The sequence below is a fragment of the Setaria italica genome, chromosome VI (assembly GCF_000263155.2).
Source record: "Setaria italica strain Yugu1 chromosome VI, Setaria_italica_v2.0, whole genome shotgun sequence".
Classification (NCBI taxonomy): Eukaryota; Viridiplantae; Streptophyta; class Magnoliopsida; order Poales; family Poaceae; genus Setaria; species Setaria italica.
This window is the reverse complement of record NC_028455.1, coordinates 26,775,561-26,793,375: the sequence shown is the minus strand read 5'-3', so window position 1 is coordinate 26,793,375 and position 17,815 is coordinate 26,775,561. Positions and strand designations below refer to the sequence as shown.

At 45.4% G+C, this 17,815-nt stretch overlaps 1 protein-coding gene and 1 pseudogene across 1 annotated transcript; both read left to right on the top strand.

Annotated features, from left to right (window-relative positions):
* The first annotated feature begins 6,476 nt into the window (after positions 1-6,476).
* Positions 6,477-8,076, top strand: LOC111257768. The gene is made up of 2 exons (XM_022827879.1): positions 6,477-7,214; positions 7,458-8,076. Exons 1-2 carry the CDS (start codon positions 6,963-6,965, stop codon positions 7,632-7,634), a joined length of 429 nt encoding a protein of 142 aa, XP_022683614.1. The 5' UTR covers positions 6,477-6,962; the 3' UTR covers positions 7,635-8,076.
* A 3,254-nt stretch (positions 8,077-11,330) lies between these two features.
* On the top strand, positions 11,331-14,630 carry LOC111257719 (annotated as a pseudogene).
* The last annotated feature ends 3,185 nt before the right edge of the window (positions 14,631-17,815 follow it).

The following is a 17,815-nucleotide window of genomic DNA, read 5'->3' as shown; positions in this document are numbered from 1 at the left end:
CGCGGCGCGCGGCGGGCGGCAGGCGGCGCGGCGGGCGGCGAGCGGTAGGCGGCGCGGCGCGCGGCGAGCGCAGGGGCGGCGCGGCGCGCGGCAAGCTGGGCGGCGCGGCGAGCGGCAGGCAGGGACGGCGCGGCAAGTCGGGCGACGGGATGTTTTCTTTTTCATTGAATCGAACCGATATGTGTGTAACGAGTGGCAATGGTGGGTAAATACCCACCAACTCCACGAGCATGTCTGTAAAGAGAGTTTTTGGAGCACCCCTTGAGGTACTCCACAAAAAACGTGGATCTACCCCCTGCTCCACCTTTTTCCTGGTGCCGGAGTTGCTGGAGCTAGACGTGTTTGGCTGCGAAATTTTCGGAGTTAGTGGAGTGGAGCAATTTTTCGTGGAGTGGAGTGCTCCCAAACACCCCCTAAATAGACAAAACTTTCTCGATAAGTAAGATCCGGACCCAGTAGTTTAGATTTGCTCCGGTGTTGCTGAAGTACTGTATGATAAATGATCTCATAGAAATGACCGTGCGTTACTACCGGGTCCTACCCATTTTCAAGTCAATCCGTTGGTAAAAGAAAATCATACAGAACGGACTGTCCTTTGTGAAATTGAGTATGCACCTTCTTGAAAGCTTCGGGGTTGATGGCTTGCACTTGCTCTTCAACACGTAGCTCCCATCCATTATTCATATTAGTACGGATTTGAGTAGCAGAGCATCTTAGCCTAAGCAACTTACAACTCAACAACAAGTGTAACCAAACACAGAGCTCTTTGCTGCTCTGTTCTCCCAGGCCAATAAAGTAATCCAAACTCAAATCTTGTCCCAGCCCACGTGGCTCTTGCCAGAGCACCGCGGTTCACCACGTCCTCCCGCACCAAGCTACCATGTCTGAACTTCGTCGCTCTCGCAAGGGTCAAACATCTCTGTTGTTCGCTATCGCTTCCCGCATCCAGCCAAATCGATACCGCAACATGCACTACACTCCACGGCAGCCTCGCTTGCTCACTTGCATGCTAGGGCATTGGTCCGACGGCTGGTGCGGCATCATGCTACCGTCCATGGGCACACCCCTCCTCCAAAACGGCGTGCCCGTACCACCACTACATATTCTCCATCAACCAGCTCAACACGTTGGGCGCGGCGACCATCCCGCTCTCAGAGATTGCCATCCCGATACTCCTTCTTCCCTATTTCCTTATCCTCGCCAGGTTGCCTTCTTCCAACATCCCCGCAACCTCAATCTAGCCACGCCCATCTTCACAGACCTCGACGGGTGGCTCCACCTCACGGTGCACACTGTGGTAGGATTCGTTTGTCCCAACGCTCTACATTCTCAATGGGCTTCGAGCTAAGGACACTGTTGGCGTTGTTGCTACCGCGGCCCGACATGCGTTCCTCATCTCCACGCAGGTGTTCACCAAGGGTATCATGGTGGCATGGCTGGATACGTTCTCGCTCCCTATTAGGATTGCGGTGCAGCATCCAAGTTCCTGCGAGAGTAGCACAACGAGCTCAAGCAGCCCACCTATGGCGGCAAGGCGGGTGGTGGCCGCAGCTCGGAGCAACAAACTAGTGGTGATGATCATCGGCAGTGAGCTCTAGGAGGTCGGGTGCATCTAGTTACTGGTTGGATGGGGTGGTTGGATGGGGAGGGAGAGAGGGACGGGCGTCATGCCATCGACGTCGCATGTCGGGTCAGGAGTCGCGGTTGAGGAGATACTGAGAGAGGGAGTAAGGGGCGTATGATGAGTCGTGCCTGCCGGTCAATATGCTACTGTGCGGCAACAGGTGAAATGACCAGATATGGACATACATTTTTATATTTTGAAAAAGTCTATGGCCATTTCTCTCTTTTGGTTTGTCTAAATTTGACCGTCAACTTTAGTACCATTTACTTTGGGTATCACAGTTTTCAATATCGTTTAGTTTGAGCCACTGAGCCCAGTCAAAAAGTTTAAGGCTCATATAACAGCGATTTTCTTTGTTTTAATTTCATTTGCCTAAAATATTTTTAAAACGTAGGCATGCAACTTACAAGAAGCTCGTGTGACCAGCTTGATCTTGGCTCATTATATTATTTGCGGTCTTGATACCGAGTGCCCTGTCTCAACACGTAGTATTTGGTATCACGATCTTAAACTACCTCCAAGCCTTATATAATAACACATAGTTGAAATTAGCAGTTGAATTGGAAAATTTTTATGTAGAAAATAATATATAGTTCTCATCCAAAGAGTTCACAACACTATGTAAGGCGTCTTCAAAAGAGATGCGGGTTAAGATACATAGGAGACGTGGTTTTTCCGCGTCTCCAAATTTTCATCTTTGATGACAAGTCATTGGACGTAGAAAATTCGCGTCTCCAATGTGACCCTCATAGGAGATGTGTTTTGGCAAATCCGTGTCTCCTGTGATAGAGTCATCGGAGACGCGAATTTGGTAACCCGTGTCTCCAATAACAGAGTCATTGGAGATGTGTTTTGTCAACCGGCGTCTCCAATGATAAATTAAAAAACAAAAAAAAGAAACAAAGGACAAATACACATTTTATTCATTATATACATTACAAATACATCACACAAATCTTGTTCTCATGAGGTGAAATATCAAACTATGTTCTCATGAGAACCTGGAATGACATGGTATAGATGTTACAAGCCTCCTGAAAAAAATAACAAACTATGTTCTCATGAAACTTGGTAAATAGCAAGAAACCTGAAATGAAATACAACCAGTAATCAAAGGTTCAGACTTCCCGTTGTAGAGAAGATCAGTGGACTCACCTGAGAAGCACATGGCCAGGGTAGTCAACACCGAGTAATAAGCAGGTGATACAGAGGCAAGCCGCCGCCGCCGCACTCTGTATCCTATAGTGAAACAAAAAGGAGGAGAGACTAAGTTAGAATCGCCATGTTCGATTTTGCACGATTGCTGTACTAACAGGATGGGTATGCATCAGGCTAGCAGATGCTGAAGAATTGTAAAAGTGAAAGAATACTCTGTAAAATACAGTAGAAGCCTGAACAGAAATCTACTGTGTAAATACATTGTTTATACAAAACACAAAGCCTAGGATACCAAGTTAAGTTTTAAGCAATCATTAAAATAACATGGTTTGCTAAAGAAGAATCTAACATTAGAGAAGCTAGAGCACACTTCAGATTTGCTAGAATGTATCAACCCGATCAGAAAACAGAATGAGACAGCTATAGTAGTGCTACATATAGGCAAAAAAAAATTTGAAACAGCACGCGTACCTGAAGTCGATGAAGATGCTTGTTCCAGGCTAGAATCCGTAAAAGTAAGAACAGATCAACATATTAGTAAAAGAGAACGTACTCATCAAGATCAGAAACAACACTGGAACTGGTTCACATAAGATGGTAGACGAATGTCGATTGGTCAGATGCAATCGAATTGGTCCCAATGCAAGTACTCAGCAGGAGTCCTTAGAAATAAAACTTGGTTCTGTTAGGTAACGTCTCTGTTAGCACCTAGTAGGTGAGTGTCTTTGGAGTTTCGCATAGGTGCTGATAGGAGCACCTAGGGAGTGTCAGGTCAAATGTACATTGGGTTGCCTTATGCTTGATAGGCCACCAGTTAGTGCACCCCTCACGCTATGGAGGCTACAGGAAAACACCCAGATTATAAAATATGAAAAAAAGATAAAAATAGATTGGTTCGATCAATAAGATATCTTCAGTCGGCCATGATTATTCATATTTACCAGGTGATTGTGTTGTGATTTGTCAGATCTCCACGTATGCCAGACATGAGAAGGATAACGATCATATGCATACATCTTGTGTCGTACTACCTCCACTCTTAAATATACGATCTTATTGAATTTTTATCTTAATTTTCTGTAAATATTTATATATACAAATAGATAAATGCAAGTTAAATTCAAAATATTTTCTATGATATTTTTAAATGGATCTAGTGGTATTTATTTTACTTTACTTAACTAATTGATTGGCATCAAGTTGAGAAGCAATGAGACTAGCAATAAGCCAATAAGCATGCAAAGATTCGATACCAGCAACTATGTCTTATGCATGGCATCAAAGAGACAGTCTTAACGCCTCATAATGGCCAATACGAACTGCAAATGCCTAAATCTAATATTTGAAGCGAAATTGACTACTTTTCCTATTTGAATACGATAGTGTAAATTTGAACCGGCATTTAGACAGCTTTTATCTATAAAATGCTTATCGAGTATATGGACTCGGGTCTCGGGGGGCTCGATAGCCTACCTGGACACATACTCAAATCAGTCATCTTATACTTTAGTCTATTGTTTTTTCTTTTCTAAATAAAGGCTTTGTCAAGTTAATATTCAAGGCTATCCATTGTTAAAATTTTCAGGGTAGATTATCAAGAGCAGAAAGAATATGTACTCAAGTTTCTCAAGTGACTCACAGCAAGCTTGCAAATTCTGACAACGACAAATATATCTTACATGCGTACAGACAATCTAGGGGCTGAAACATCTCGTTCAGCATCGTAAGAACTCGGATGCCTAAGTTCTAAAATGTTTGTGTTTGCTCTGTAATTGACAGTATGCCACTCGTGGCAATCAAAGTTAATTGGTCTTCATCAACGTGGCCACCATGCATCGACAACATGAGCAGTACTGGATCTAAAATCAACATCAATTAGCAGTATGGCAAAAGTCCAAAAAATAGTTGCAATAATAATTTCTTTCGTTGCAACTATTTTTCGGACTATTGCCACGCTTGTAGAACATGGCACAACAATAGCATTAATGATATTTTTTATGTTGCAATATATGCTAGTGGAAGTTGACATATGGCTGCGCTATAAATTCTTGGTAATATAAATGACACATTGTCACATATTATCAAATTATGGTAAGATTACCTATTGCCATGGTTTTTATATGGTGTTGCAATATTTTTTGTTGCAAAAGATTATTTTTCTAATAATGCCCTGCTGGATCTTGGAGTCTCGATGCGCTACCGGATTCAAGCTTAGAGGGATCGAGGGAGGGAAAGGAGGAGTGGGGGGAGGGGGTCTGATGGTGCTGCTGGATGGATGGGGAGAAGAAAGAACGGGTGAGGGGTGCCCCCTGGATTGGAGGGAGAGGCGAGAGGGTGGGTGGGGTGGATTGGAGGGAGAGGAGAGAGGGTGGGTGGGGGTGGCAACTGCTTCTTGGTAGATAAGGTCGAGGATCGGTGTAAATAATTACTAGCCGGTTGGGAAGGGATTTTTCATTTTTCAATTTATTTGCACCATTATTATATTCTTAGAAATAAACACAAAAAATGAGATCCATATAGCATGAATTACATATTTATTTTATCCAATATTAGTTAATACACGATATTTACATACATTGATAAGTAGTATCTAATAAATAAACCCACAATCTCTACATAAGTTGCTATAAGTCTTATTTGTGTAAGTTGACACATCTCTCATCAGTCATTACACGGTCGCATAAAACATAAGTTGATACAAGATCTCTACATTATTACCCGCAAAAAAGATCTCTACATTATTGTAACTGCACATATAGTATTTCTACTCATAAATTGATAATGATCTCTACATAATTGTTATGCAATCTTTGCATAACATGATTGTACAATAATTCATCAATTCATATATTGTCTCTATACAAGTTACAACATTTAAGTTAGCACACATCCCTGCATAAGTCGGTACAAAATCTTTACCTAAGTTGTTGTAGGTTGTAACCACTGTAAATAGTTTGTCATCTCAAATAACATGACTTCAAAACATATGTAATATAGATCTTGTTTTGTAGATCTCATCGTAAGAATGAAACACAATTGAACAAATGGAATAATTAAAAATGAGACGTATTGCAGCTTAAAAAACAAAAATTAAACAAATTAGTAACAAATTGATGTCATCGTGAAACATTTGATTCGTGGCCTCATCTGATTTTCCCCCTCAAGTCAACATAATAAAGGTGATGTCCGGTTGCACAGAGGAGTGTGCAATCGTGTATTAATATTGCGCTTGCCGCTTTTAAACAGAAAGCAAGGTGTGACAGGGTGACACACTACGTGACAGCGCGACCCGTTGCACGCGATAGTCGCTATCGCGTAGTTTGGAGATATTTTCAGTAAAATCTCATTTAGATTTTAGATTCGATCTCATATCAATTATTTGCACGCCAATATCATAAAACACCACCGGAAACGTTACAAATCTACGACGCATTCATCATTAGTTTGTACTCCTATATTTGTTGTGCTGTCCAAACAATATAATCTTGGCCTTCGTTTTTTCACAGAAATACAAGTTCGATTTCATGATTCTCTGCGTGGGGAGGTATGGCCTCGCCAAGGTGCTCCACACAAAAGGGGCCCCCAAGTGTTCCACGGACAAGTGCTCCATTCCATGGGCTACTCGCGCATGCCGCACGCAGATGCCAACGAGCTGATCAGAGGCAAGCGCGTCGTCGTGGTCGGCTCCGGCAAGTCAGGCATGGATACCGTCGCGCAGTGAGCTGAAGGCAACGGTAAAATACAGAATTACAGATACAAGGAGAGATGGTTGGCATATTCTCTCTCTCTCTCTCTCTCTCTCTCTCTCTCTCTCTCTCTCTCTCTCTCTCTCTCTCTCTCTCTCTTATTGTCAAGCTTCACAATTCAATCTGGTCACGTCCGTGATTGTCAGGCAGCAAGTACCCATGTACCTTGGTTTATAGAAATCTGCATTGGATGGTGGATCCCAACCTTAGCTGGGGAGCTTTCTTCGAGAAGCTGATGACCAGCCGATTGGCTGAGCTGATGGTTCACAAGCCCGGAGAAGGGTTCGCCCTGAGCCTTCTCGCCATGGCACTGACTCCTCTAAGATGGCTGATAGCCAAGGTGATGGAGACGTACTACAGGATCGCCATGCCGATGAGGAAGCACGGGATGGTGCCCGACCACAGCTTCTCGGCGTCGATGCTGAGCTGGCGGTATGGCGTACGTGCTCCCGGCCAGGTTCTACGACAGGGTGGACGAAGGCAGCATCGTGCTGAAGAGGTGCGACTCCTTCGGCTTCCGCGCCGACGGCCTGGTGCTGGACGGCACCGGCGAGCGCGTCGACGCCGACGTGGTCATCCTCGCCACCGGCTTCGACATCGACCGCCTGCTGAGCAGCGTGCGTGTCGCCATGGTTCCGCGAGATCATCGCCGCGGGGCCTTCCGACGCCATGCTTCCTCTCTACAGGTCAGTGCGCGCGTCCTTCCTCTCTTTGACTGCAGCCGTACGGGCACGCGGACTACGCCGACGTCCAGTGAAGAAGAAAGCTAAGGGTGATCTTAATTTCTTCAACGTACGCGTTCACTGTTTAGCGCAATAAAAGTTGGATACCACAGCTTCAATTTTATTCAATTATGTAATTTGCCACCGCCATGATTGTATTTGCTTCACAAAATTACTACTTCACAAAATTATTTGCTTCCAAAACAGTGTGGACATCAGATCGATTGCTGCTCCGTGAATGGCCACACTCATATTTGTGCCGTCGAAACCTTGAGACGGCGCACCAACACTTCTCAGAATGCCTGGCAACTTGTTTTTGTGTGGAGGTCGATCAATTCTTGGGTTCTTTGGGTAGGCTGTCCAAGGCTCGACCCCGACAACTAGACGTCAACGCAGGACATGGTATCCTGGTTCCATGATGTGGCCGGCGAAATAGCTTCCACGACTGCGAAAGGCGCTCGATCTTTGGCTATCCTTGTGACTTGGACTATACGGTGTGAACGAAATGCCTAGATTTTCAACAATCAGGAGAAACCGCGAACGAGAATTGTTGCTGAAATTAAGGAAACAGCTCGGCGCGCTATGGACTTCGGCGAGGGCGAAATATCTGGCCGGCATAGTGGATAGGCACAGTACGTAATCAATGTAATTTTGCTTTTTTGTTGTTGTTGGGGGCTATTCCGATGCCCCGACCTGGTCAGATTAATCCCTGAATAGGTTGAAAAACTTGGCGTTACTAGCGCCTGTAATTGCGCTTCTTCTTATTACTTAATACCGGCAATGTCCGAATCTTCCCAAAAAAATTACTAAGGGTCTTGATACAAATTCCTAAAGTTTAGGATTGTTCTAAAGTTTAGGATTCAGAAATTGGTAGTCCTAAAATTTAGGAGAGGGCTGTTTGGATGGAATCCTAATATTTAGGATGTTAGAGGGAAAATAACTTTTTTACCCCCAATTACTCCTCTAAATGCTCCTGCACTGTTCACGTCATTAAATGTTTGGGAAGGGCAACAGGTGTAAAGGGGGGTTTGGGGACCACTTTTAGAAAAAAAGGAGCCATTAGGATGCCTTGGCCCTCCTAAAGTTTATGAGTGCACTTTTAGGACCCATGTTTAGATGCACAAGTCCTAAAAATATTCTAAAAGTGGACTCCTAATCTTTAGGAGGGTGTATCCAAACCCTGTTCTAATTTTTTTGAACCGTCAGATTCTTTATTAAGGGCCGAGATGAGTTCTCTTTTTGTGCTTTGAAAATTCGTGCGTTTGTAAGCCTGGTGGCACCGGATTTTGATTAGAAACTAAGTGTCTGCTTGGTTGGGTGCACAGGGACAGGCATGCATGGAATCGTACAGGATCGGATCTCGTCCGTGGGGTTGGTTGTTTAAACCGAACCAAACCATCCTGGATAGAGTGATATCAGCTTCATGAATATTCTGTTTAGGAAATTACATTGTTGGTGATACAAGAGACGGTCTCATATATTGACACGTAATCTTAAGATGACTTAACAAATAATATGTACAATGAGTTGTCGTGTAGCAATTTTATTTCCTTTAATTTGTGCATTGAAAAAAAGAAATATTATGAGTTGCAATTCAACCACAACTCGTATAATGGTGAAGTAGTCATCTCGTAGTTCTAAAATCTCGCCTATGAGGCAGTTGTTTCGTGAAACAATGACCTCTTCCTCTCTCCTCAACCTCTCTCCTCTACATCAGCAAAAATCCTTCGTGGCACTGCATGAGACGACCTATGAAATTATTAAGGTGTAGCAATGTATTTACTCTTAGATACTGAATCATCCCGTGTGAGAAAATTGACCGGACGGCTCTGTACAGGACTGATCCAGCACCCCCTTCCTCCCTCGCTTCATTTTCCTCTTCTCGTTCTTGCTCTCCAGGAAACGAACATGATTTTCGTTGATGACTATGTGTCATCCTGCACAACTAACCAAACATGATACTTTGTAACATTCCATCCTGAATCATTCCATTCAAATTGAATGATCCTATCCATGTACTATTTCAGTCTAGCAACCAAACACATCCCGAGATTTCCAAAGCTTAAAACTTGAACTCAAATTGAAAGCACAAATGCGGATGATGGGATGCTGGGGAAAAACAGCACGAACTAGATGAAATGAATACAGCGCAACATAAAAAGGCCGATGTAGAGTGTAGCGAATATGGTCCCAAATAGGCTATTAGTTTGTGATTTTGGTAATTAATGTGATAACATGATCATTAGGACTAACAAAGTGTTTAGAACGTGCCACTACTAGACACTAGTAGAGAATTGGCTTTCCATGCGCCCCCTTTTGTCCCGGTTTAAAGTTGGCCCGGGACAAAAGGGGGTGTGCCACGGTAGGCAAAAATGGAGGGGAGAGTTAGTCCCGGTTGGTAATTGCAACCGGGACTAAAGGCCCCCCTTTAGTCCCGGTTGCAACGGCTAGTGGAGCGCTGTCGGTGGCGGCACCCTTTTATCCCGGTTGGAGGCTCCAACCGGGACTAACCATTCAACCGGGACAAAAGGTGTTCCTTTTTGTCTCAGTTGGAGTTTTTAACCGGGATAAAAACTCATCCCCATTATATACGGCCAAGACAGAGGACTTTCTTCCTCCTCCAGCCCGAGCCAGTCCAGCACATTGACAGAGAGAGCTGAGCTTCACCTACTCTCCGGTGGTGCCAAAGCAAGGGAGGTGCTGCCCGAAGTTTTTTCCCTCATTTTCGTGGGAATTTCACTCGGCCAACACAAGTGTTGTGAAGGTTTGCTACTTCATCCTCGTGTTATGCTTTTATTTATGCTTTGGAGATGGAAAGATTATTTGCTAGAATGTGATGATGAAGTAGAAAAATGGAGAGGTATTTTGAGCTAGAATGTGAGGGAGATTGATGTGTCATATATAGTATGCATTATTGCAGTGGTTTAAAAATGATGCTACCTTGTCTAGACGGTTTATCTTATCAAATTCAATATGGTTTTTTAAAATCCATACTTGTTGAACTTGCATACCGTGTTCATTTCTGCTAGGATGTTCTCCGCCGAGCAGCAACGTATGTCAAGAAGGAGGTTCGATTCTACGAGAAAGAGTGGATACGGACATCGTGACCGTGTCCCCTTTTCCGTACCATCTAACCTCTTTCATGACGAAGTGCGGTGCCGCCCAGTTGAGGACATCCTCGTGAAATGATCACGGTCTTCAAGTTCAACAACTTCTGTAGTGGTAAGGAAAGAATTTTTGTACATAGATGACTTCTGCTACTTGTTGAACTTATCAAATTCAATAAGGTTTTTCAAATCCATACTTGTTGAACTTGCATACCGTGGTCATCTCGCATAGGATGTTCTCCGCCGAGCAGCAACGTATGTCAAGAAGGAGGGTCGATTCTACGAGAAAGAGTGGATACGGACATCGTGACCGTGTCCCCTTTTCCGTAGCATCTAACCTCTTTCATGACGAAGTGCGGTGCCGCCCAGTTGAGGACATGCTCGCGAGATGATCACGGTCTTTAAGTTCAACAACTTATGCAGTGTTAAGGTAATAATTTTTGTACATAGATGGCTTCTGCTACTGGAGGAAGTGGCGATGGTGGGGGCGATCGTGGTTCCTATTTCGGCAAGGTTCCAATCATAGTTGGCCCTCAGCATAAGCCAAAGAAAAAGAGCGCGCTGGAAAAAGCAATGCTTCGTTATTTGCAGCAACGTCATGAAGAAGCTGTTGCCGCGGGTTAGGAAACTCCTTTTGGTGGTCGTTATGCTCCACCCTCAGTCCCGGGTGTTTCACGTCCACTTAGTACTACCGTTTCAGGCAGCACAAATAAACCTAAGGATGAGATTGGGTCAGCGGAACCTTCGTCTTCACTGTCCAAGGATGCTTAAAGTCCTCCTTGATAATAACCAGTGGATGGCTTGTTGTATTGTATCTTGTTGTTTGGGACTTTAATTTAAATATGTGTATTTGGATCTTCATGTTGTTGTATTGTACCATGTTGTTTGGATCTTTAATCGATTTTCACGCGTAATCCATTGTCAAGTGTAATCCATTTTCATGCGTAATACAATGCAGATGGACCGGCAATGGATGTATAATGCAGACAGGCGGAGCAAGACGTTTATTGATGGCTTGCATTATTTTCTCGAAGTGGCCAAAGCGAATAAGCCAGAGAATGGGTTCGTATGTTGTCCATGCTTCCAATGCAATAACAAGAAGGAGTATTCAAAGGATTCCTGGGGGACTATTCACAGCCACTTGTTTAAATACGGTTTCATGCCTAACTATTTGGTTTGGACCAAACACGGTGAACTAGGGGTCGTAATGGAAGATGGCGAGGAGGAGGAAGATGACACCATTCCAGACTAGGTTGCAGGCCAAGCTTTTGCAGGTACTACAATGGGCGAGGCTGATGAAGATGAGTTTGCAGAAAATGGCCCTACTGATGACCTTGGTCAGGTGATACGAGGTGCATACAGAGATTGCGAAACTGAGAAGGAAGCAGCAAAGTTGCAGCGCATGATAGATGATCACCAAAAATTGTTGTACCCAGGTTGCCAGCAGGGCCATAAAAAACTAGGTACGACACTAGAATTTGTGCAATGGAAGGCAAAAAATGGTGTGTCCGATAAGGCATTTCAGGGGATGTTGAACATTGTCAAGAAGATTCTCCCCGAGAATAATGAATTACCGTCCACAACATATGAAGCTAAACAGATTATTTGCCCTCTCGGATTGGATGTTCAGAAGATACACGCATGCCCTAATGACTGTATCCTCTATCGTGGTGATGAATACGAGAAATTGGATGCTTGTCCCGTCTGCGAAGCCCTGCGGTATAAGATCAGGCGAGATGATCCTGGTGATGTCGAGGGGCAGTCTCCCAAGAAGAGAGTTCCCGCGAAGGTGATGTGGTATTTCCCTATAATACCACGCTTGAAGCGCTTGTTCAGGAACAAGGCGAATGCTAAGTTGATGCGATGGCACAAAGAAGACCGTAAGGAAGATGAGATGCTGAGACACCCCGCAGATGGGGCATAGTGGAGATCAATTGGTAGAACATTCCCAGACTTTGAAAGTGAAGCAAGGAACATAAGGTTTGGTTTAAGCACTGATGGATTCAATCCATTCGGTGAGTTGAGTAGTGGCCATAGTACTTGGCCTGTGACCCTTTGTATGTTCAACCTTCCTCCTTGGCTGTGCATGAAGCGGAAGTTCATTATGATGCCGGCGCTTATCCAAGGCCCAAAACAACCCGGCAACAACATTGACGTGTACCTAAGGCCGTTGGTTGATGACCTTTTACAGCTCTGGAAGGAAGAAGGTGTACGTGTGTGGGATGAGGATAGACAAGAGATCTTTAATCTACGAGCATTGTTGTTCGTAACCATCAACGATTGGCCTGCATTGAGTAACCTTTCAGGACAGACAAATAAGGGATATCGAGCATGCACCCACTGTTTAGACGACACAGACAGCATGTACTTGAAGCACTGTAAGAAGGTCATCTATATGGGTCATCGTCGATTTCACCCTGCTCACCACCAGCTGAGAAAGAGCGGGATGCATTTCAAAGGGGCGCCAGACCATCGTAAAAAACCTGCACACCGTAATGGAAAGCGTGTGTTCGAGATGATGAAGGATGTAAATGTAGTCTTTGGAAAGGAACTTGGTAGCCAACCTGTTCCGAACGACGATAACGGACATGCACCCATGTGGAAGAAAAAGTCAATATTTTGGGAGCTACCTTATTGGGAAATCCTAGAGGTTCGCAACGCAATAGACGTGATGCACCTGACGAAGAATCTTTGCGTGAACGTGCTAGGCTTCATGGGTGTTTATGGAACCTCAAAAGATACATTGGAAGCACGACAGGACTTGAAAGCCATGGGGCAATGAGATGACCTACATTCGGAAAAGAGAGATAATAGACAGCACTACTTACGTCCTGCCAGTTACACTCTCAGCAAGGAAGAGAAGGATAGCATGTTTGAATGCTTGAATAGTATGAAGGTCCCGTCTGGGTACTCCTCGAATATAAAGGGAATAATAAATATGAAACAAAAGAAGTTTACAAATCTCAAGGCTCATGACTGCCACATGTTGATGACCCAGTTGCTTCCGGTTGCACTAAGGGGTGTTCTACCAGAAAATGTCCGGTTGCCGCTCATAAAGCTATGCGCGTTTCTCAATGCGATTTCGCAGAAGGCAATCGATCCATCCAAGCTATCAAAGCTACAGAACGATGTGGTGCAATGTCTTGTCAGTTTTGAGTTGTTATTTCCACCATCCTTCTTCAATATTATGACGCACTTACTGGTTCACCTAGTAAAAGAGATTGGTATTCTCGGACCTGTATACCTGCACAATATGTGGCCTTTCGAGAGGTTCATGGCAGTCCTAAAAAACTATGTTCTTAATCGTGCCCGTCTAGAAGGAAGCATCGCCAAGGGATATGAAACAGAGGAGGTGATCGAGTTTTGTGTTGATTTTATTGATTCAATTGACTCGATTGGGGTTCCAACTTCACGCCACGAGGGGAGGCTCCGAGGAATGGGCACCCTTGGAAGGAAATCAAGTTTGAGCAATGATACTGATTTGTTCGACAAGGCACACTACACTGTTCTACAACAGTCATCCTTTGTGTCTTCGTATATCGAGCAGCACAGGCAGATGGTAGCTTCCAAAAACCCGACCAAATCCGATGCTTGGCTTACCCGTCATCACATGGAAACTTTTCCCTCCTGGTTGCGCCAACAACTTATGGGTAACTCTAAGATTCACCCACAGCTTGCCTGGTTAGCCAGGGGACCTGCTAGCACAATCGTCAAATTCCAAGGCTATGAGATAAATGGTTACACATTTTACATGAGAGCCCAGGACCAGAAAAGCACGAACCAGAATAGTGGTGTCCGCATAGATGCCATGGACAGAAATAATAGCAAGGAGTCGTATTATGGTTTCATACAGGAGATATGGGAACTCGAATACGGACTGTTGTACATCCCTCTATTTCTTTGCAATTGGGTGAAGCTAACTGCCGTCACCAAAGATCAGTACGGAATGACAATAGTAGATCTGAGCAAGACTGGATACAGTGATGACCCATTCGTACTTGCCAATGATGTGCATCAGGTGTTCTATGTGAAGGACATGTGTAGCAAACCCAAGAGGAATCCAGAAGAGACATGGGAGCCAAAGTGCCACATAGTTCTTCCAGGTAAAAGAAAAATCGTGGGAGTCGAGGATAAAACAGACCAATCAGATGATTATGATCAGTTTGATGGCATGCCTCCATTCGCCGTTGAAGTTGATCCAAGCATCCTGCTATCCAAAGAAGAGGCTTCGTACTTACGCCGCGATCATGATCAAGGAACTTTCGTGAAGAAGAAATTTTACAACGTTGTATTGTAATGCGTTAAATGTACATGACCTTTGTGTATTAATTGATACAATTTTTAATTTACCCTATGTATGATTTCATGTGTTCTTAAATTTGTTAGGTGAAGATTTTTTAGATAAACATGAACAATGTTAACCACATACAAACATAGATTTTTCTGCGCATTGAAATTATTTAATTGAATAATTTCTTGATCACAGCAATGCAGTAAAAAAAATATTTTAGAGGCTAAATGAACTGGTATAGAATTAATGATTAATTCATACTTATTGTCAATTTACTCGTTAATTAAATATATTTTTGCATGTACAAAATCTGTGAAGGTTTTGTTTTTCATCCTGAAATGCAGTGAAAAGATAAAATAAAATCTATTTTCCAAAAAACAGGCGGGAGAAGAAAACTAGGAAAAAAGACCTTTTGTCGCGGGTGCTAACAGCAACCGGGACAAAAGGCCCCCCTTTTATCCCGGTTGGAAACGGCAACCGGGATAAAAAGGTACTTTTCGTCTCCCGCCCGAACGTACCCTTTTATCCCGGTTGCCAACTACAACCGGGATAAAAGGCCCCCACCTTTTATCCCGGTTGGTGGTGGCACCCGGGATAAAAGGGTACGCTCCCAGCCCCACCTGGCGGACGCACCCTTTTGTCCCGGGTACCATTACGAACCGGGATAAAAGGGGGGGGGCTGTACTCCCTTCTACCCCCACGCCAGTTACACTTAGCAAAATTTTCGCCAAGTCCCACGCGTTCTGCTCCGCCGTCGCCGCCCGTCCGCCTCCCTCACCAGTCGCCGCCGTCGTCGTCCCCCATTGCGCCGGCTGTCGTTGTCCCGCCGCCGACCGCGCCCAGACATCGTCGTCCTCCATTGCCCCGGCCGGCCCACCTCGATCCTCCTCGTCTGTCGCGCTCGGCCCCCACCTCGTCGCCTCCGGCCACCGGCTCCATCCTCGTCGCCCCTCGTCGCCCCTCGTCGCCGCCTCGTCGCCGTCCCGCCGTCCCGCGCGCCTTGGTGGCTCTGTCGTCGTCGCCTCGGCCGCCGTCCTCGCCGCACCGGCCGCCGCCGTCCCGCCGCCTGGCTGCCGCCGTCCCGCCGCCCCGGCCGTCGCCGTCTAGCCGACCCGGCCACCTCGTCGCCCCGGCCACCGTCGATGACCGCGCGCGAGAGGTCCGCCACCGCGGCGGTCGGCACTGGCGCCGGGAGGGCCTTTTTTTTTTAAGTTAGAAAATTAAGTTATATTTTTATGATAGATTTTTAAGTATGATTGTTAAGTTAGAAAATTAAGTTATATTTTTAAGTTAGATTTTTTAGTTAGATTTTTAAGTTAGATTTTTAAGTTAGATTTTTAAGTTAGATTTTTTTTAAGTTAGATTTTTTTTAAGTTAGATTTTTGTATATGTGTCCCCTCCACCATCCCGCCGCCGTGACCGCCGCCGTCACAACCTAGTAGGCACCGCCCGTGGTTCCGGGGAACCGTCCCCGCCTCCGCCGTACCGCCGCCCTGACCGCCGCCGTCACAACCTAGTAGGCACCGCCTGTGGTTCCGGGGAACCGTCCCCGCCTCCGCCGTACCGCCGCCCTGACCGCCGCCGTCACAACCTAGGCACCGCCCGTGGTTCCAGGGAACCGTCCCCGCCTCCGCCGCCCTGACCGCCGCCGTCACAACCTAGGCACCGCATGTGGTTATTGCTAGAAATTCGTAGAAATTTGTAGAAATTCGTAGAAATATTCCGGACTTTGTAGGATTCATGTTATTTTATGATTTCATTATATACATGTATGATTCCGGACTTTGTAGGACTTTGTAGAAATTTGTAGTAAGACGATTTCTATGACTGTCATGTATGATTCCATGTATGTTTCAATCAATAGTTGAAATGGCAGATGATGAGACCGCAAGGTATATCATGGAGCAGATAATCGCTGGTGATGGTAGTGGAGACAACGTTCCACTATCATACACGGATGAAGAGGGCACCCAGGCGGACATGTTCCTCAACATGTCCGCCGATGGGAATGAAGAGCAACAGCCGCAGCAACAACTTGCCGTGGCGGAAGGTTCCGGCGAGGTATATATAACGATTCTTGTATTGTTTCACGCCACCGTTACTACTACGTACTAATTAACGAATCTTGAACTGTTAGCCCTCCGGATTGACGCAAGGGCAGAAGACCCGAGGTCGTACAAAGGTGATGGAAGGGAGGCTTGTCATCACGGAAGTGACAGAAGAGGGCAGGCCGGTTGCTCCCGAGAAAGTAGCAAAGAAGTACGTGAGTCAGATCGGGGCAATCGTCCGGGACAACGTGCCTATCAGCATCAGAGAATGGAAGGGCAGAAGCACTAATCCGTACGCCCTCCCGGAGACAGAAAAGAATATGCTGTGGGAAGACGTGAATAGACATTTCACATTCCCCGAAGAATATAGTGAGAAGGATGTCAAAGCGTGGACGCTTAAGAAGATGGCTACACAATTCCAGACATTCAAGAAGATGCTGGATACCCACTACATTAAGAAGGGCCGAACTCCAGACTTCAACGCGTGGCCAAAGTTGAGGGACCACTGGGATGCATTTGTTGAATATAAGAGGAGTGAAGACGGTGTGAAAAAGATCACGACCAATACAACAAATGCTAGTCAGAAGGGCTACCACCATCATCTGGGGCGAGGTGGGTATGGCTCAGCAATTCCCAAGTGGAGGAAGATGGAACAAGATCTGATCGAATGGGGAATCGTACCTGCAACTATTAAATGGCCCGAGCGATCAAAAAATTGGTACTACGCTCATGGAGGCTCCCTAAGCCAAGAGGATGGGACGTTGATTTTTAATGACACAATACGTGAGAAGGCCGAACATCTTGTGAAGAACATTGAAGATTCTAAGGCTGGGAGGTTGAAGGTGGACCGAGAAAATGATGAGCTCACATTGGCCCTCGGTAATCCGGAGCACCCAGGACGTTGCCGAGGGTTCGGGGTGGTTCCGTGGAAGTTTGCTTTCCGAAGCGACAGCGCCTTGTATAGAAGCCGGAAGTGAAGAAAGGAACAGATCGAGGAGAGCTGGCGGCAGATGCTAGAATCTAAAGTGCAGGCACAAGAACAAAGAATGATGGATGAAATCAATCGGCGGGTGGCCCACGCAGTTGCGGAGTTGGCCTAATCTGGAGCATTGCCGATTC

What these genes read in the sequence shown, in the direction of transcription:
- LOC111257768 (XM_022827879.1), top strand. Translation starts at nt 6,963, where the DNA reads ATGGCGTACGTGCTCCCGGCCAGGTTCTACGACAGGGTGGACGAAGGC. An exon ending in GCCATGCTTCCTCTCTACAG is followed by an intron (nt 7,215 to 7,457) that starts GTCAGTGCGCGC and finishes CTTCCAAAACAG; the next exon opens with TGTGGACATCAGATCGATTG.